Source organism: Orcinus orca, chromosome 1, assembly GCF_937001465.1.
Source record: "Orcinus orca chromosome 1, mOrcOrc1.1, whole genome shotgun sequence".
Lineage (NCBI taxonomy): Eukaryota > Metazoa > Chordata > Mammalia > Artiodactyla > Delphinidae > Orcinus > Orcinus orca.
In genome coordinates this window covers 148,347,716-148,369,306 of record NC_064559.1, presented here as the reverse complement: position 1 = coordinate 148,369,306, position 21,591 = coordinate 148,347,716, and the positions used below count along the sequence as shown (strand labels likewise).

The following is a 21,591-nucleotide window of genomic DNA, read 5'->3' as shown; positions in this document are numbered from 1 at the left end:
ACTTAAAATTTTTGTGCTTATATATATTTTTTATTTAGTTTTGAATTGTTTATATTTCACATATAAGACTACCTGGGAGAAATACTGTACATAGATAACATAAGTGCTTATTAAATATCAACTTCATTTATATGCAGATAACTGAAACGGCTATTGCTTACGTGATTTCCATGGAGATCAAGTTTGACTAATTTTATACAACTCTGAAGTGGACGAATATCTGTAATAAAATTGTTTGAGAAGATGCACACTCTAAGAGAGATACAAGATTGAAAACTTTCCATAGATTTTAAATGAAGGCCACTGAACTTCACAAAAACAAAATCTTTTTGATCTTCTATTATATTTTCATTATAGTGACTCCATTCTCTATGATTGGTTAGCTCTTCTGTGACTGTTCCATGAAACATCTAGGAAAAATGGGAAATTTTGAACGTTTTTTTTCAACTTTCAAAAATAAATCTATATGAAAAAAATACTTTCTAATAGACAGTGAGAATAAATGGGTAGAAAAGTTAAAATTTTTAAGAATATAATTTCCATAAAACCTTCTATCCCAAAGCATTTTAAATATATAACATGTATATAATTACAACTCAAAAATGTATCATTTCTCTCACCAATGAAATAATCAGTAAAAGGAAGAAAAACTTTCTTTTTCCTGAAATACTTAAAGAACATGAAATTCAGTGAAATAGCTGGGATAAAAACATCACCTCTAGGCAATATAACTAAAACAAACATAGAAAACTATACCCCTCAGACTTCCCCCATGGTGCAGTGGTTAAGAATCTGTCTGACAATGCAGCAGACACAGGTTCGAACCCTGGTCTGGGAGGATCCCACATGCCACAGAGCAACTAGGCCCATGTGCCACAACTACTGAGCCTGCACTCTAGAGCCCGCAAGCCACAACTACTGAGCCCGCATGCTGCAACTACAGAAGCCCATGCTCCGCAACAAGAGAAGCCACCGCAATGAGAAGACCGTGCACCACAGCGAAGAGTAATCCCTGCTTGCCGCAACTAGAGAAAGCCCATATGCAGCAACAAAGACCCAACATAGCCATAAATAAAAAAATAAATTTATTTTTTAGAAAAGAGAAAACTATACCTTAACATACCTTGTATAATAATTTTGGTTAAAAGATGTTGTTAAATAAAGAACAGCATTGAATGATAAATCCCCAAGTTAGGAGAGTGATCATCTTTGTGAGAAAGGCTGATAAATGCAGCTAAATGAAATTAAGGGGCAATAAAGGGCTACAAGGATGATTCAACAATGTAAATCAATCACTGTGATAAACCTCATAAATGGAATGAAGGATAAAAATCATATGATCATATCAATAGATGCAGAAAAATCATTTGAAAAAATTTAACATCCTTAAATAAAAACTCTAAACAAAGTGGGTACAAAAGCACTGCAATTCAGCATAACAGAGGCCATAAATTATAACCCTGCAGCTAACATCATACTCAATGATGAAAGGTTGAAAGCTTTCCTCTAAAATCAGGGAAAAGAAAGTGCCCACTCTCACCATTCCTATTCTACACAATACTGGATATCCTAGCTGGAGTAATCAGGCAAGAAAAAGAAATAAAATCAGAAAGGAAGAAGTAAAATTGTCTTTGTTTGCAGATGACTTGATGTTATATACAGAAAATCTTAAAGACTCCATCAAAAAACTGTTAGAACTAATTTAAAAATTCAATAAAGTTGAAGGGCACAAAATCAACATGCAAAACTCAACTGCATTTTATATTTGTTAACAATGAACTATGTGAAAAAATAAAGACAATCCCATTATAATAGCATCAAAAATACTCAAGTACTTAGGAATGCATTTAAACAAGGAGGTGAAAGATCTGTACACTGAAAACTGTAAGACATTAATGAAAGGAATTGAAGAAAACAAAAATGATTGGAAAGCTATCTTGTGTTCATGGATTGGAATAGTTAATACTCTTAAAATGTCCATACTACTACTCAAGTCATCTATAGATTCAGTGCAATCCCTATCAAAATTTCAATGACACTTTTCACAGAAATAGGAAAAGCAACTCTAAAATTCATATGGGACCACAAAAAAAAAATAGGAAAAATAATCTTGTGAAAGAACAAAACTGGAGGCCTCATACCTTCTGAATTCAAAACAACATATTACAAAGCTACAGTAATCAAAATAGTATGGTACTAGCATAAAAACTGGCACATAGCTCAAGGCAAAAGAATTGAGAGCCCAGAAATAAACCCATAAATATGCAACAACAATATCTGACAAAAGAACCAAGAATACTCAATAATGAAAGGACATTATCTTCAAGAAATGGTGTTGAAAAAACTGCCTAAGAATGAAATGTTCACATGCGAAAGAATAAAATTGGACCCCTGCCTTACACCACTCACAAAAATTACTGGATGGGGCTTCCCTGGTGGCGCAGTGGTTGAGAGTCTGCCTGCCGATACAGGGGACACGGGTTCATGCCCCGGTCCGGGAAGATCCCACATGCCGCAGAGTGGCTAGGCCCGTGAGCCATGGCCGCTGAGCCTGCGCGTCCAGAGCCTGTGCTCCACAACAGGAAAGACCACAACAGTGAGAGGCGTGCGTACCACAAAAAAAAAAAAAAAAATTACTGGAAATGGGTTAAAGACTTAAATGTAAGAGCAGAAACCATAAAACTTCTAGAAGAAAGCTTAGGGGAAAAAAAGTTTCTTTTACATTCATTCATCCTGGTAATGACTTTTTGGATATGACACCAAAAGCAAAGGCAACAAAAGCAAATACCAACAACTGTGGCAACAAACTAAAAAGCTTCTGCACAGCAAAAAAAAAAAAAAAATCAAACAATCAACAGAATAAAGAGGAACCTATGGAATGGGAGAAAATATTTTCAAATCATAGATCTGATAAATGGCTAATTTCCAAAATATAAAAGGAACTCATACAAATCAGTAGAAACTGATAATAACAAAAACAACAACCTGATTAAAAATTAGGCTAAGTACCAGAATAGATATTTTTCCAAAGAAGACATATAAATGTCCAACAGATACATCAAAAAGGTGCTCAACAACACTAATCATTAGGAAAATGAAAATCAAAACCACAATGAGCTATCACCTCACACCTTTTAAAATGACTATATTCAAAAAGACAAGATTACGTGTTGACAAAGATGTGGAGGAAAGGGAACCCTTATACACTGTTGGCTGTACCAATGTAAACAGTATAGAGGTACCTTGAAAAATTAAAAGTGGAACTACCATATGACATAGTAATCCCATTTCTGGGTATATATCCCCCCAAAATGAAGTAATTATCTTGAAGAGGTATGTGCATCCCCATGTTCTTTAGTCCCAATGCCTAAGTCATGGAGGGAAACTAAATGTCCACTGACAGATGAATGGCTAAAGAAAATATGATATCTATTTTATATACACACACACAATGGAATATTATTCAGCCATGAAGAAGAAGGAAACTGCCATTTTCTACAATATAAATGCCACTGGTGGCCAAAATGTGGTGCAAGAAATGGGGAGATGTTGGTTAAAGGGAACAAACTTCCAGTTATAAGATGAACAAGTTCTGGGAATATAATGTACAGCATGGAGACTATAGTTAAAAATACTGTATTGTATACTTAAAAGTTACTAAGAGAGTAGATCCTAAAAGTCCTCAAACACACCGGGAAAAAAAAAAAAAAACATAATTGTATGTGGTGATAGATGTATTATGAACCTTACCATGGTAATCATTTTTGCAATGTATATATGTATTAAAGTATCATATTATACATATTAAACTTATATAATGTTATATGTCAATTATATCACAATAAACCTGGAAGAAAAGATTTCTAAGTACAAATAATTAGGTATGTCTCATTTAGATTAATATTTGTTGTTAATTCCTTGAAATCCTTCCATTTGAATTCTCTACAACCAATATCCAATGTCCTGCAAAAAAGAATGCACATTCTTTTTTCATTTATTTACACTGTGTAACAAAGCACCCCTAAACCTACTGCCTTAATAAAAACACCATTGATTATTTCTCAGGTCTGTGGCTTAACTTAGTTCAAGTGGGCAGCTCTTTTTCAAGGGATGTTGACTTAATAAGATTCAGTCTTGTGGGGCTCATCCAACTAACACCTACAAGGTGACTAATTTACATATGTGAAACACTGGCAAGGAGAGCAGGAAGGTAGGTTCAGCTGGAATGCTGGGATATACGGGTCTCTCTCACCATACTATCCCAAGGTCTCTCCATCTACACCAGTACTCACGATGTCATCCTCTCACAGGTCTATTCATGTGTCTCTGTAATAGGGAAGTAAGACTTTCTATATGGTTGACTCAGGGCTCCAAAAAGTATAAACACAGAACCTGTAGGGCCTTCTGAAGGTTTAGGCCCATCTGGCAGAGCTTTACCTCAACCACATTCTATTACTTAGAGGAAGTTATTCTGATGATTTGAACCAGTTTATAATGTAGTTAGAGAAAGAAGAAAATAAAATATAAGTTGTTCTGAGCTTGGTGACCTCAGGCAAGTTATGTATATCCTCAATTTGTTATGTATCCAAATTATGTTCCTCAGTTTCCTCATCTATAAAACATGGATAGTAATAGTATTTGATGGAAATAATTGTTATGAGGACTAAATGAGTTGGCCTGAAGGCTTTAGAACACTGTCTGGCACATAGCAAGCACTGTAAAATGAGTATTACTTAATAAGGCAAATACCTAGCTCAATTAACAACTCAACATAGACTGCCCCTTCAAAAAGTAAGTTAGGGCACTTCTAGTTTCCAGTCCAACATATAAGGAGCTTAGAAGTTGTCACACCATCCTAAAAAGTAAAAGCTGAACAAAATGAAAAAAATCAACACATCTTCTTAGATTCCTCAGAAAACGGAGGTCACACAGAGAGCCAATACCCCCAAAATCAGAGAGACAGTTAAATGGATATAGAGATTCAGAACTTACAGGAGCAGAAACTCACCAGCAGAGATCTCTGGAGGACCCAGTGCCTCCCAGGTAGGAAATACTGAACTATAACTGACAAGTTACTGCAGGCACAGTGTTGACAACTCTGAGATTAAAAATTCCAGGAAGGCCTAGTCAATGAAGGGACCACCTTGCTTTTGTAAGATTAACATCCAGGAGCTCTAACAGGTCCTCATGGTGAATACTGGACAAAAATCCACTCACGCTTCCATAGGGGAGAGGAAATAAATAATTTTGAAATACACCAGAAAATTCTGTTCTTAATAAGGCCTGCCCTCAAGAGAAACTATTTAATGGACACTAAACAACTGAGGTTTTATCAGAGCCTAACTGACGTGGGAGAAGAGAAATACTCAACTCCATCTTCCTCTAGCCTTCCATTTGGAGGAAGGGAAACACCCAACTCCAGCCCATTCTTGCTATCTTGCCCACCTAAGAGTAAGGAAAACTAAGAAGCACTTGTGAAATCCACAGCCCAGGGGCACAGGCTCATTAAAAGACTAAGACCTTAATATATAACCATAGAATACTTCTTTTCTACCCACACCTTACCACCACACCACACCAGTATTTTATAAGAGTTCCTTTTACCAGTACATCATTTCTGGCTTTCAACAAAAATTACAAGGCATACTAAAAGACAAAAAACACAGAGTAAGCATAAGAACCAATATCAGCTATGGCAAAGATGTTGGAAATATCAGACTGGGAATTTAAAACATCTATGATTAAACATGCTAAGCACTTGAATGAAAAAAAGTAAGAACAGATGGACAGTGTAAGGTAGAGAGATAGAATTAAAAAAGAATAAAAAAATAATGCTAGAGATCAAAAATACTATAACAGAAATGAATGAATGCCTTTGAAACGATGAATGCCTTTGATGAGCTATTTTAGTAGATTGGACGTGGTTGAGGAAAGAATCTCTGAGTTTGAGAATATGTCAATAGAAACGTCAAAAACTGAAAAGTAAACAGAACTGAGACTGAAAAAAGCAGAACAGAATATCCCAGAACTGTGGGATAACTACAAAAAGTGTTCAATATGCATAATGGAAATACCAGAATGAGAAGAAAGTGATAAAGGAACAAAGGAGCATAAAAAATATTTGAAACAGTAATGATGGTGAAATTCTTCAAATTAATGTTAGATACAACCTACTGATCAAGTAAGCAGAAAACACCAAGCAGGAAAAAGGCCAAAAAAATACAACTAGACATATCGTTTTAATTTCAGAAAATTAAGGATAAAGGAAGAAATATGAAAGATGACATAGGAAGAAAACCTCTTATCTACAAAAAGGGAAAAATAAGAATTATATCTAACTTCCCCTAAGAAACTATGCTAGCAAGAGGAGAGTGGAATAAAGTATTTAAAGTGTTGAGAGGAAAATCCTGCCAACAAAAAAATCTATACCTTGTGAAATTATTCCTCAAAAGTGGATGAGAAAAAAGACTCTCAGACAAACAAAACTTGAGGAAATTTCTTGTCAGTAGACCAGCCTTAAAAGAAATGTTTAAAATAGTCCTTTAGAGACAAGGAAAATAGCATAGTTCAGAAACTCAGATCTACATAAGAAAAAGGAAGAACACTAGGGCAGGCACAAGTGAAGGTAAAATAAAAATCTTTTATTTTTCTTATTCTTAGTTGATATAACAGGTAAAAGTCTGTTCCAACATTAACAGCAAAAATTTATTTGATTATATATGCACACATATGCTCAGTTGACACTTGAAAAACATGGCTGTGGGTAGGGGTGAAGACCCTTACACAGTTAAAAATCATTTGTCTCTCAGTATCCACAGGGGATTGGTTCCAGGATCCACCACAGATACCAAAGTCCATGGATGCTCAAGTCCCATAGTGAGCCCTCCACAAAACTATCCAAGGTTCTGCATCTGTGGCTTCAACCAGCACAGATTGTATAGTACTGTATTTATTGAAAAAAAGAAAAACATAGGCGTAGACCCAACAGTTCATACCCATGTTGTTTAGAAGTCAACTATATATTTTTGTATAAGTAACTATGCTATGTATAAATGAAATGAATGAGAGCAAGGATACAAGGAACAGGAAGGAAGAATCAGGAATTTTTTTTTTATTACAAGATATTTATACTACATACGAAGTAGTATAGTGTTATGTGAGAGTGGATTTGGATTATTGCAATCTCTAGGGAAATGGCTTAAAAAAAGAAGTAAAATAGGTATGCTAAGAAAAGATAGAAAATAGAATCATATACAATGCTCAATTAAAATCACAAAAGGCAGAAAAAAATGGAAGGCTAAAACTGGTACAAAGAACAAGAGTAATAAATAGAAAAGATTAACAAATACAGATATTAATCCAACTATATAATCACTTTACAGTAAGTCCCCTACATATGAACAAGTTCAGTTCCAAGAATATGTTTGTAAGTCCAATTTGTTCATAAGTCCAACAAAGCTAGCCTAATTACCCAACTAACACAATTGGCTATATAGTACTGTACTGTAATAGGTTTATAATACTTTTCACACAAATAATACATAAAAAACAAACAAAAAATAAAGAAAACATTTTTAACCTTACAGTACAGTACCTTGAAAAGTACAATACTACAGTACAACAGCTGGCATACAGGGGCTGGCATCAAGTGAACAGGCAAGAAGAGTTACTGACTGGATGAGGGAGAGGAGGTGGGAGATGAGGGAGATGAAGGATCGTCAGCAATAGGAGATGGAGGGCAAGCTGCAATTTCACTCACACCTGATGTTGATGGCTCAGGTTCTGGTTCCTTGCTAGATTCAACTCTATCTACCCTTTTGAAAAAATGATCCAGTGATGTCTGGGTAATAGCTCTTCTTTTCTCATCATAGATGACACAGTAGCACTGGATTGCATCCTGAACGGCTGCTGCAACCTTCATGTACCATTCTATGTTCAGGTCCTGTGCCTCAAAAACTAACAGTGCCTCCTCAAACAAAGAAAATCCCCTTGCCATTTCCTGCATCGTGAATCTCTTCAGTGCTTCAGCTACTTCTTCTTCCTCTTGTCTCTCTTCGTCCTTTCTCTGGGACTCCAGTTCCATCAGGTCTTCACTAGTAAGCTCCTCGTGTTGCACAGCAAGGAGTTCAATGAAGTCATCTTCTTGCAGATCTAGCTCGAAATAAAGATACTGTACTCTATACAACACTGTAAAGTACACAAAGCACTACCACTTGTAGAGGATGCATGCACGTGACAGTGTATGCCAGACACACAAACTAACTTACGTGATTGGACATGTGAACACACGTTTGCACCTATGAAAGTTTGCAACTTGAAGGTTCGTATGTAGGGGACTTAATGTAAATATATCAATAGTCTAAGCATCAAAACAAAGACAGAGTGGATCAAAGTTAGAGTGGATCAAAAACTAGCCCAACCATATGTTGTCTACAGGAAAGCCACTTTATACATAAAGATTCACAAAGAATAAAGGTAAAGTGATTGAGGTGAATCTTAAAACATTCAAAGAAAAATTAATATGAATTCTTCTCAAATTCTTCCAAAATAAAGAAGATGAGGGAACATTCTGAAACTCATTTTATGAGGCCAGAATCACCCTAATACCTAAACAAAACAAAGATATCACAAAAAAAGAAGATTACAGGGCAATTTCCTTGATGAACACAGATGCAAAAATCCTCAACAAAATATTATCAAACAGAATTGAACAATGCCTTAAAAGGATCATACACCATAATTAGGTGAGACTTATTCCAGAGAAGCAGGAATGGTTCAACATCCACAAATCAGTCAATGTGATATACCACATTAACAAAATGAACAAGAAAAATCATACGATCATCTCAACAGATGCAGAAAAAGCATTTGACAAAATTCAACATCTCTTTATGATAAAAACTCTCAACAAACTAGGTGTAGAGGGAACACGCCTCAACATAATAAAGTTCATATGTGACAAGCCCACAGCTAACCTCATACTCAATGGTGAAAAGCTGAAAGTTTTCCCTCTAAGATTAGAAACAAGACAAGAATGCCCAATCTCACTTTTATTCATCATAGTACTGGAAGTCTTAATCAGAACAATAAGGCAGGAATAGGAGATAAAAGGCATTAAAATTGGAAAGGAAGAAGTAAAACTGTCACCATTTGTAAATGACAACATATTACATATAGAAAACCGTAAGGACTTCACACACACAAAAAAAACTGTTAGAACTAATAAAATCAATAACATTACAGAATACAGAATCAATACACAAAAATCTGATGCATTTTTACACATTAATAATGACTTATCAGAAACAGAGTTAAGAAAACAATCCCATTTACAATTGCACAAAAAAGAAAAAACATACCTCAGAATAAATTTAACCAAGGAGGTAAAAACACCTGTACACTGAAAACTACAACACACTAATGAAAGAAATTGAAGAAGGCACAAATAAATTGAAAGCTATTATGTGTTCATGGAGTGCAAGAATTAACATTGTTAAAATGGCCATACTACTCAAAGTAGATTCAATGCAAACCCTATCAAAATCCCAATGGCATTTTTCACAAAAATAGAACAAACAATCCTAATATTTGTATGAAACCATGGAAGACCCCAAAAGCCAAAAAATTCTTGAGAAAAAGGAACAAAGCTGGAGCCACCACATTCCCTGATTTCAAACTATATTACAAAGCTATAGTAATCAAAACAGTATGGTATCAGCATTAAAAACAAACATATAGATCAATGAAACAGAGTAGACAGTCCAGAAATAAAACCACACATATATGGTCAATTGATTTACAAGAAAGGACCAAATAATATATAATGAGGGAAAAAAATTCTCTTCAATAAATGGTGATGAGAAAACTGCACAGACACATGGCAAAGAATGAAACTTGACTGCTATCTTAAATCATACAAAAATTAACTCAAAATGGATTAAAGACTTGAAAGTAAAAACTGAAATCATATGACTCCTTGAAGAACATATAGGTGGTAGACTCCTTGACATTGGTGACAGTATTTGTATCTGACACCAAAAGCAAATACAACAAAAGCAAACATAAACAAGTGGAAACACATCAAACTAAAAATATTCTGTACATCAAAGGAAATCATCAATAAAATAAAAAGGCAACCTACTGGGTATTTGCAAATCATATATCTGATGAGGGATTAATAGTCAAAATATATAATCACACAACTCAACAGCAAAAATGATAATCCAACTAAAAAGTGGGCTGAGGATTTGAATAGACATTTTTCCAAAGAAGACACAGAGTTGGCTAACAGGTACATTAAAAGGTACTCAACACAACCAATCACCAGGGAAATGTAAATCAAAACCACAATGAGGTATCACCTCGCACTCATTAGAATGGCTATCATCAAAAAGGAAATAACAAGTATTGGCAAGAATGTGGAGAAAAGGGAACCCTTGTGCACTGTAGGTAGAAATGTAAATTGGTACAACCACTATGGAAAACAGTATGGAGTTTCCTCAAAAAACTAAAAATAGAACTACCATATGATCTACTTCTGGGTACTTATCTGGAGAAAACAAAAACACTAACTTGAAAAGATACCTGGACCCCCATGTTCATTGTAGCATTATTTACAATAGCCAAGACATGGAAATAGTCTATGTGTTTTGTGATGAATGAATGGATAAAGAAGATGTGATGTGTGTGTGTGTGTGTATATACACAATGGAATATTATTCAACTATAAAAATGAATGAAATTTGTCATTTGTGAGAACATGAAAGGACCTTGAGGGCATTATGCTAAGTGAACTAAGTCAGAGAAAGACAAATACTATATGATCGCAGTTATTCATGGAATCTTAAAAAAAAAAAAAAAAAAAAAAAGGAAGCCCATAAAAACAGATAACAGATTGGTGGTTCCTGTAGGTGGGTAGTGGGGGTTTGGCAAATTGGGTGAAGGGTTCAAAAGGTACTAATTTCCAGTTATAAAATAAATAAGTCATAGGGAGGTAATGTACAGCATGGTGACTGTAGTTAATAATACTCTATTTCATATTTGAAAGTGGCTAATAGAGTAGATCTTAAAAGTTCTCTTCAAAAGCAAAAAGTATTTTGCATGGTATGGTGACGGATGTTAACTAAATTTACCGTGGTGATCCTTTCTCAATATATACAAATATTAAATCATTACGTATTACATCTGAAACTAATATGTTATATGTCAATTGTACCTCACTTAATACTACAATTGATAGCTCCTCCTCTACCTACCTAAAAGCCTGCTTGTGGAGTGCTGCTAATTTTAAATATGACCATTAAAGAGGAATCCTTTTGTTCTTTTTAGACTCCAATAATTTTACAATTACTTTGTGAAATGTACATAAAAGTATATTATTAAGTTCAAATAATAATATAAAGTTCAAAAGGCAAATTTAGTTTAAGTACAGCAACACATTAGAGAAAGCATCAGGGCTCCAATTACAGTTTCAAAGAAGTTCTAGGCTTAAAAAGAAATCAGTATCAAATGAACTTATTTACAAAACAGAAATAGACCCACAGACATAGAAAACAAACTTATGGTTACCAAAGGGGGAAGGGGTGGGGGAGGGATAAATTGGGAGGTTGGAATTAACATATACACACTACTATATATAAAATAGATAATCAACAAGGACCTGCTATATAGCACAGGGAACTAGACTCACTATTTTGTAATAACCTATAGGGCGGAAAAGAATCTGAAAAAGAATATATCTGAATCACTGTACTGTACACCTGAAACTAACACAATATTGTAAATCAACTATATTTCAATAAAAAATATATAAGTGTGTATGTGTGTGTATATATATATCAGTAAATCTTTCGTTAGTTTGTATTGACTGTAACACTAACTTTAAAATTATCATATATTATTAATCATACTATAAAAACCATGTTTTTATAAAATACAATGTACATCAATTATAAATCTCATCTTTGTTCCCAAATTTTTCCATTTAAAAAACTAGTGGTAAATACACATAGCAACTGTAAGTGCTTATGATTAATGAATATCTAAGTTAAATGTTGAAAAGTAAAAACTCTTTATTCTGTGTATTTAATTTCAAATGAATATATAAAAAATATTTAAAATATTTTTCAAAGAAATGCTTTGTAACTGTGTCAATGACCTTTAGATATCATACCCATCCACTGGAATTTTAGATACCAATAATATAAGTACATTATTTTAAGTTAAAAGTGTATTAAAGTATAATATTAGTTTTGATGATCTATGTTGCAGTACCTTATTTTGTAAACATTAGTTATGACACTATAAATAAGTGGAATGCCAGACAATGGACTCTAGAACTATCATATAAGCTGATATGAAAAATAAAATCATATAAAAGGAAAAAAAGTTTTTTTGAAAAGCAAACTGTAAGGATTATAATTAGTAATATTTTATATCTATTGTGGTTGCAAACTACTTTAGTATGTCTGCAATAGACTGAAATCCATAACATATACAGTAATTATAATTTTAAAATACTTTTTATTTAGCCATTAAATTTATTAAATCAATCCTGTTTTGATGAAGACTTGCTATGATTTTACATCACAGAGAAAATGCTCTTTAAAAACTAAAGAGAGGGGTTTTAGTAGAACAGTCAGAACAGTACATGTCTCCTGGAAAATAAAAATGGAATTTAGTTGGTTTATAAATTAATGTAAACAAGCTTGCTTCTTTGAAACATTACATGCTCATTTCAAATGACATAAAATATCATTTGGAGCAAGAAATCAAGACTCACTTGTAATCAAGACATCTTACTTTTTCCCCTGTAAATATATTTGCTTTCTAAAATTTAGAAAGCTACATATATTTGTTATCAAAAAAAAAGCTTTTGTGAAAAATGCCAGTTTTCAATTTCTGTTTCTATTCCACATTCATTGATTGTAAAATCATAAACCTGAAAAACTAAAGGGTGATAAGCCAGAAGATAGATATAAAACAACCAAAACTAATTAAAACAGCCAGAAAAATACATGGACAGAAATAAGAAAATAAGAAATTAATAAGAAAAATTTAACATAGCAAATATTTGTTTCTTCGCTTAAAAACTTTGGTTAGCATTCATAAAACAGAGTTTGAATATTCTAAAGTTGGGTCATTAATATACTTCTAGTAAGAGTAATGAATAGTGTACTTACTAATTGAAATTTAGTTATTGACTCTCCTAATTTATATTCTTCACCACTTGCCCTCTCTATGTCCTGGAAAAAAAAACTCATGCTAATATTGGGACAGGTATATTATGATTTTATTACCTGACAGTCATTTGAAATATTCTACAGAAAAACTAAGAGAGCTACAGAAAATCAAAGATAAATTCCTGAAAGAGGCCAGAAGATAAAACATCTTTCTAACATAAGAACAAAGAATTATATTTGACTTCTTCTCAGAAACCATGCAAGCAAGAAGACAGTGGAGTACAATATTTAAAGTGTTGCTAGAAAAAAACTCACCAACCTAGAATTCTGTATCCTCTGAAATTATCCTTCAAAGTGAAGGAGAAATAATGACTTTCTCAGACAAACAAATATTGAGGGAATTTGTTGCCAGTAGAATTACCTGGCAATAAATGTTAAAAGAAGTTCTTTAAAGAAAAGGAATATACTGTAGTTCAGAAACTCAGTTCTACATAAAGCAAGGAAGAGCACTGGGAAAGAAAAATGTGTAGGTAAAATAAAAATCTTTTATTTTTCTTATTCTTAATTGATCTATCAGATAACAATTTGTCAAAATACTAATAGCAAACAATGTATGAAATTATCTATGCTTAATTACATATCATATATGTATGAATGCTTATATATAAGTGAAGTTAAAGACAGCAGTAATAAGGGACAGAGGAAGGAATTAGGTTTATTTTCTTATTATAAGGTAGGGTACTTACACTACCTGGGAAAAGGTATAATGTTACTTGAAAATGGAATTGGATTAGTTATAAATGTGATTGCAAACTTTAGGGCAACCACTAAAAAAAGTAAAATAAGAACTATAACCAATATGCTAAGAAAGGAGAGAAAACAGAATCATATACAATGCTCAATTAAAACCACAAAAGCCAGAAAAAGTATGGAAGGCAAAAATAGGAACAAAAAACAACGGCAATAAATAGAAAACAGTAATGAATATGGCAGACATTAATCCAACTATGCCAATAATCATTATGATCATCAATAGTCAAAATGCACCAATCAAAAGCGAATGTAAGAGAAGATTAAAAAAAATTAAAATACAAGACCCACCTATACATTGTCTACAATAAAGCCTACTTTAAATATAAAGACATATAGATTAAAATGATGGAGAAAGATATACAATGTTAATACTAATCAAAAGAAAGCAGGAGTGGCTATATTAACTTCAGACAGAGCAGACTTCAAAGCAAGAAAAGTTATCAGAGATAATGAGAGCATTACATAATGATAACAGGGTCATTTCTCCAAAAAGACATACCAACTGGTAAGGTTTATGCTCCTAATAACAGAGGGTAAAACTATGTGATGCAAAATTAAAAGAACTGCAAGAAGAAACAGATGAACTCACTATCATGGTTGGAGACTTCAATACCTTTTTATCAGAAATGGGCTGATCCAGCAGACAGAAAATCAGTAAGGATACAGTTGAACTAACAACACTATCAATCAACTGGATATGATTGATACATTCAGACTACTTCATCCAACAACAGCTGAATACACATTCATCAAAAGCTCACATGAAACATTTGCCAAGATAGAATACATTCTGAATCATAAAATACACTTTAGCAAACTTAAAAGAATAGAAACTATACAATATCTGCCCCAGATCACAATGAAATTAAACTAGACATCAATAGCAGAAAGATAGCTAGGAAATCTCCAAACAGGTGGAGATTAACAACACATTTCTAAGTAACACATATTTCTAAATAACACATAGGCCAAAGAAGATCACAAGATAAATTGTTTAATATTTTTAACGAAATGAAAATAAAAATACAACTTATCAAAATGTGCAGGATGCACCAAAGCAGTGTTTAGAGGGGAGTTTATAGCACTGAATGCAGATACTACAAAAGAAGAAAGATCTAAAAATAACAATCTAAACTTCCATCTTAGTAAACGAGAAAAAGAAGAGAAAATTAAATCCAAAGTAAGGAGAATAAAAAAACTAATATGAATTAGAGCAGAAATCAATGAAATTGAAAACAGGAAATCAACAGAGAAAATCCATTAAACCAAAAACTGGTTCTTTGAAGAGGTCAATAAAACTGATAAACCTCTAGCCAAGCCAAAGAGAGAGAAAGAGAGAGAGAGAGGACAGAAATTACTAATATCAGAAATGAAAAAGGGGATGATACTACAGATCCTGTGGACATTGGAAGGATAATAAAGAAATACTATGAAGAACTCCATGCACACAAATTTAATAACCTAGATGAAATGAACTGATTTCTTAAAAGAAATAATCTGCCAAAACTCACACAAGAACAAATAGACAATCTGAATAGGTGTATACCTATGAGAAATCGAGTCAATAATTAATAACCTTCCAAAACAGAAGCATCAAGCCCAGATGGGTTCATTGGGAAATACTACCAAAATTTAAGGAAGAAGTTACATGAATTCTCTACAATCTCTTTAAGAAGATAGAAGCGAAGCAAATACTTTGTAATTTGTTCTACGAGGCCAGCATTATCCTAATACTAAGGCCAGTCAAAGACATTACAAAACTACAGACCAATATTTCTCATGAAAACAGATGCAAAAATACTAAAAACAATTAGTAAATCGAATCCAACAATGTATAAAAAGAATTATACACCTACCACCAAGCTGTATTTATCCCAGGTATACAAGACTGGTTCAACATTCAAAAACCAGTTAATGTAATCCATCACATCAACAGGCTAAAAAGAAGAATCACAGATGCAGGAAAAGCATTTGATGCAATCCAACACCTATTCGTGATAAAACTCTCAGTCAACTAGGAATAGAAAAGAACTTCCTCAACTTGATAAAGACTATTTACAAAAAGTCTACGGCTAACATTGTGCTTAATGGTGAGAAATTAGAAGCTTTTCCACTAAGATGAAGTCCAAGGCTAGGATGTCCCTTCTCACCATTACTTCCCAACCTTGTACTGAAAGTCCTAGCTAATGCAATGAGACAAAAAAAAAAAAAGGAAATAAAAATGTACAGACCACATCTCTGTTCACAGATGACATGATTGTCAGTGTAGAAAATTCAAAAAAACAGACAAATACCCTTGGAGCTACTAAGTGATTAGAGCAAAGTTGTAGATTCAGGGTTAATACACAAAAGTCAATCACTTCCCTATATACCAGCAATGAATAAGTTAAAAACACAATACCATTTCCATTATCACTACCATAAATGAAATATTTACATATAAATGGAACAAAATATGTACAAGATCTATAAGAGGAAAACAAACAAACAAATGCTGATGAGCAAATTCAAAGAATAAATGAATGGAGAAAGACAATGTTCATGGATAGAATGACTCAAAATTATCAAGATGTCTGTTCTTCCCAACTTATCTATAGATTCAATACAACCCCAGTCAAAATCTCAGCAAGTTATTTTATCGCTATTGACAAACTGATTCTAAAGTTTATATATAGAGGCAAAAGACCTCCCAGTATCTAACACAATACTTAAGAAGTACAAAGTTGGAAAAATGATACCACCTGACTTCAAGACTTACTATAAAGCTATAGTAATCAGGACAGTACAGTATTGTCAAAAGAAAGATAGATCAGTGGAACAGAATAGAGAGCCTAGAAACAGACAGACATGAATACAGTCAACTCATCTTTGACAAAGGAGAAAAAGCAAAGACAGACTTTCAACAAATGGTGATGAAACAGCTGGACAGCCACATGAAAAAGAAAATGAATCTGGACACAGACTTTATACCTCCAGAAAGAATAATTCAAATTGGATATATGACCTAAATGTAAAACATAAAACAATAAAACTCTTAGAAGATAACTTAGGAGAAAACCTAGATGACATTAGGATGATGATGACTTTGTTAGATACAATGTCAAAAACATAATCAATAAAAAAATACTTTATAATCTATAGCTCATTACTATTAAAGACACGATCTGCAAAAGGTAATGCCAAATGAATGAGAAGACAAGTCACAGACTAGGAGAAAATCTTTTGCAAAAGACACATCTGCTAAAGGACTCTTATACAAAATATACAAAGAACTCTTAAAATTCAACAATAAGAAAATGAACAACCAGATTAAAAAATAAGCCAAAAACCTTAACAGACACTTCAGCAAAGAAGATACATAGGTGGCAAATAAGCATATGAAAGTCTCTCCTTAACACATATCATCAGGAAAATGCAAATTAAGAAAACAATGAGATACCATAACACACCGATTAGAATGGCCAAAAGTCTAACACTGATAACACAAACTGATGACAAGGATGTGGAAGAATAGGAACTTTCATTCATTCTGGTAGGAGTGCAAAATGGTATAGCCACTCTGGAAGACAGTTCGGGGGTTTCTCAAAAAACTAAATACACTCTTACCATAAAATCCAGTAATTGCATTCTTTGGTATTTACCCAAAGGAGTTGAATACTTATTTTCACACATAACCCTGCACGTGGATATATATAGCAGCTTTACTCACAATCACCAAAATTGGGAGGAATCAAGAAGTCCTTCAGTAGGTGAACAGATAAATAACCTGTGGTACATCCATACAATGGACTGTTTACTCAGCACTAAAAATAAATTAGCTATCAAGCAATGAAAAGACATGGTATAACCTTAAGTGCATATTATTAATCGAAATAAGCTAATCTAAAAAGGCTCATACTGTAGGATTCCACCCATATGACATTCTGGAAAAAGCAAAACATGGAAACAGTAAAAAGATCAGTGGTTGAAGGATTTGCAGGATTTGGGGAATGACGGATGAATAGGCAGAGCACAGAGGATTTTTAGGATAGTGAAACTACTCTGAATAATATTATAACAATGTATACATGTCCTTATACTGTGTCCAAACCCATAGAATATAAAACACCATGAGTGAATCCTAAGGGAAACTACAGACTTCGAGTGATTGTGATGTGTCATTATAGGTTCATCAATTTTAACTAATGCATCACTCTGGTGAGGTATGTAGATAATGGGGGAAGCTATGCATGTGTGGGTATATATGAGGGTATACTGGAAACCTCTGTAACTTCTTCCCAATTTTGCTGTGAACCTAAATCTGCTCTGAAGATACAGTCTTTAAAAAAATTAAGAGAGAAAGTAAAATAGAAGTTTAGGGGAAAAAAGTTTTCCTTTGCCCTCGAGAAAGATGGTAAGGGTTCCTTCAATAGGCTACAGTGGGAAAAATTAGGGAAGAAATAGTCTGAGACCAGGCTAACTGAGTAATTACATTCAAAGAAAGGAAACAGTAAAAAAGAGATGTTTGCTTTACACTCCACATCAGGAAGAGTAAGAGGAGAAAGACTGGTTAAACAGAGATGATGCACAAGTAACGGAAAAGATGAGAGCCCCAGCATGAACTGGCCAAGCCATGTACCTAAGCTCCATGGTCCGTAATCAAGGACCTGCTCCATGTGGCTTAAGCTTCTTTTTATGAATAAGAAGAAAAACTTTAATGTGCTTCTCTACAACTTTCACACAACAGTCATATCCATGCCTATAGTAATAAAAATAACCTAACAGGCATTAATTGTAGATAAGCACAAGGCATCTTATTGGGATAATGGAAATGTTCTATACCTAGCTTGTGATCATGGTTGCACAACTCAGTACATTTACTAAAAATCATTAAAACTCACTTACAATATGTTAATGATAGTTAAAGCATACCTCAGTAAAGTTCTTAAAAAGTCTATCTCACTTCTTTTCATGCCACTTCTTCAGATACTCTCCTCCTATAGAAAAAAAAAAAAAAAAAAAAGCCCAAATGCCTCCAAAAAACATCTTTTCTCAACTTATTATAGTTTGGTTTGTCTGATGTCCCCCCCTTTTTTTTTTAATCAACAAATCTTTGAAATCTTTATTTTAAATCATATTTGTTATCATTTTGATGTCCCTTTTGAAATGTGGAATTCAAGATCAAACACATCATTTCCATTTTATACAGAATAATGGGTTTACTACAGACCTGTACTGACATATTTTATTCTGGTCACAGTAGCTTATGACTGTTTAAACAACCATTATCACACTGTCTGATTATATAAAACCTAAACTTAAATAAAATCCTTTGACTTTTTTACCCACTACAATCAACTGCCAGAAATTTACTGCCACTCACATAGTATACAACTTTTTCATTTTTTATTTAAAAATTAATATTAGTGAAAATTTGAAGAAAACAGAAAAGACAGAAGAAGGACAAAAAACATAGCCGATATAGTATATTTACGTCCAGCACATTTTATGTAATATAATCATATCAGCAAAAAAGTAGCATCCATTTCTATGGCCATTCTTCCCAGGTCCAAGAAATGCTCTAACATACATTTAACACTCTGTTATAGAGTCTATCACATCACCCTGTTTTAGTCCCCTCACAATTCTTATCATTTCTTAAGTTTTCTTATTTAGTTACCTTTTTCAGCATTTACCTCATTAGTATGTACAATCCCTCAGTTTATAGGCTCTATTGCCCTTTCTTTCCTTAGGACCTCATCTAATTCTGTAGTTTAAAAATTAACTCCATCTATATGCTGACAACTCCCAAAATTATATCTCTTAAGTCCGGACCTGTCTTGTAAACTCCAGACTCATGTATAATGCAAACACATATACATACAAACTCCCATAACATATGCACTGCACATATATACATCTGTTTACTTTCCACATCCAAAACCAAATTCTGGACTCTCCCTACTACCCCAATAACCGTCCCTACTTCCCCATCCATATCCTTTCCCATTTCAACTGGTGGTCGCTCCAGCCTTCAGGCAGTTATCCTTGACTCCTCTCTTTCTTTCACATTCCACAGCCATTCCTTTAGCAAATTGTATTAATTATGCCTTCAAACATATATCCAGAATCTAACCAACTTCTCATCACCCCCACTATTCCCATCCTGGCCAAGCCTTCACCAACTCTCACCTGTTTTGCTGCAGTAGCCTCCAAACAAGTCTCCCTGCTTCTATCATTGCCCCACTCTCCGCTAGAGTCTATTTTCACATTTCCATGAAATGCTCCTTTTAAACATAATGTAAGTCACATAAAACCTTGCAATGGCTTTGTTTCACTCAGTTAAAAAATACAATCCTTTATTTAAGCCGTTATCTCACTTTCTCTCTTGCTACTTCCCCTTTTGTTCTCTCTCACCTCACTTAAGTCTTTTGTATTTTCTAAATGTTCTTATTAAGAATGTTTTGTTTTTATTAACAAAAAAGAGAGCTTTTAAACAATAAAACTATGAAAGCATAATCTCCCTTTTCACTCAAATTCTTTCGCTCTAAGTACTGAATTAAATAACAGGGTCAATTCTGTAGAAGAAAAACTAAGTTAAGTTCATGGTAAGAACTTGTAAGGCCTTGAATGCCTATGTTCCTGATGAAACTTTAATGAAGACAGGCTTCTCAACTAAATTAAACTGTATGGTGCGGTAGAATGATGTCGGAGTTTGGGATTGAAATATCTTGCTTAAATCTTCTCTCTACTACTTAACTAATTGTGAGAGCCTGACTAAGTCACTATTCTCTCTCATTCATAGCTTTCTCACGTGTAAAGATAAATAGAAGAATCTGTAAAACTCATCATAAACTTGGTGTTTTACAAGAGAAGAAACTTATCTATCGATACCTACCGAAAACACATCCACTAAGGCCAACTTATTCCCAGGAATGCTATTGAAAGTTCTAGATTAATCTGCATACACAAAAGGTTGCCAGAGAAACAGCCAAAAAGCCCCAAACGTTAAGGGCCTCATTGCAGAATTTTATACAACTTCCAAAAGCCTCTTAAGTGATCTCAAAACTGAGAGGTGTGGAGTGGCTCACTCTCTAGTAACTGCAAGGGCAAAGAAGCCACAAAGCTTCCTGAAGAGAGTACAGATTTTAAAAGTTCAGACTATGTATGTATCTGGACCTGGGGTTGGGGCAGATGGCTTCAGACGACGACCCAAGGGGAAGAATTAACTCTCAAGAGGTCCTTGGGAACTGCCCCTGGAAAGGACGAACGGCCTTTGAGAGAAAGCTAGAAGCTAAGTTGTAGTTTGAACTTCTCCTTAAGCGAGTCAGTTCTCGAAATTTCGCCGCCCAAGCAGGACAACTCACCGGGTCTACCGAGCTGCAAGGCTTTATGAGTTGGTAACAAGCGGCCCAGACCCGTCACAGTCCGACAAATCACTAGGTGGCCATTTATCCGTTCCGGAGGCCGTTGCTAGGGAAACCGAGCGAAGCCCCGGGCTCACCCCGTCGTGGTTTTCCTTAGGCAAGACAAAGAGCTTCGGGGGCGTAGTTACGTGAGTGACGCACGTAGGGGGCGGGACAGAGACGAAACCGGACCAAAGAACGGGTTACGCCCC

At 34.1% G+C, this 21,591-nt stretch overlaps 1 protein-coding gene across 3 annotated transcripts in view; it reads right to left on the bottom strand.

The window, feature by feature from the left end:
- Positions 1–21,511, bottom strand: part of LRRIQ3 (leucine rich repeats and IQ motif containing 3) — a 240,600-nt gene extending 219,089 nt beyond the window's left edge. The window contains exons 1-3 of one of the 3 annotated variants that reach the window (XM_033405981.2): positions 21,341–21,511; positions 18,906–18,970; positions 162–410 (exon numbers count right to left, since the gene is read on the bottom strand). In XM_033405981.2, coding sequence (XP_033261872.1) covers positions 162–410 — 249 coding nt within the window. In that variant the 5' untranslated portion in view covers positions 18,906–18,970; positions 21,341–21,511. Of the gene's footprint in view, positions 1–161; positions 411–18,905; positions 18,971–20,165; positions 20,514–21,340 lie in introns of those variants that run through there. The other 2 variants (XM_049703176.1, XM_049703184.1) reach the window with 2 other exon arrangements.
- Between the last annotated feature and the right edge of the window lie 80 nt (positions 21,512–21,591).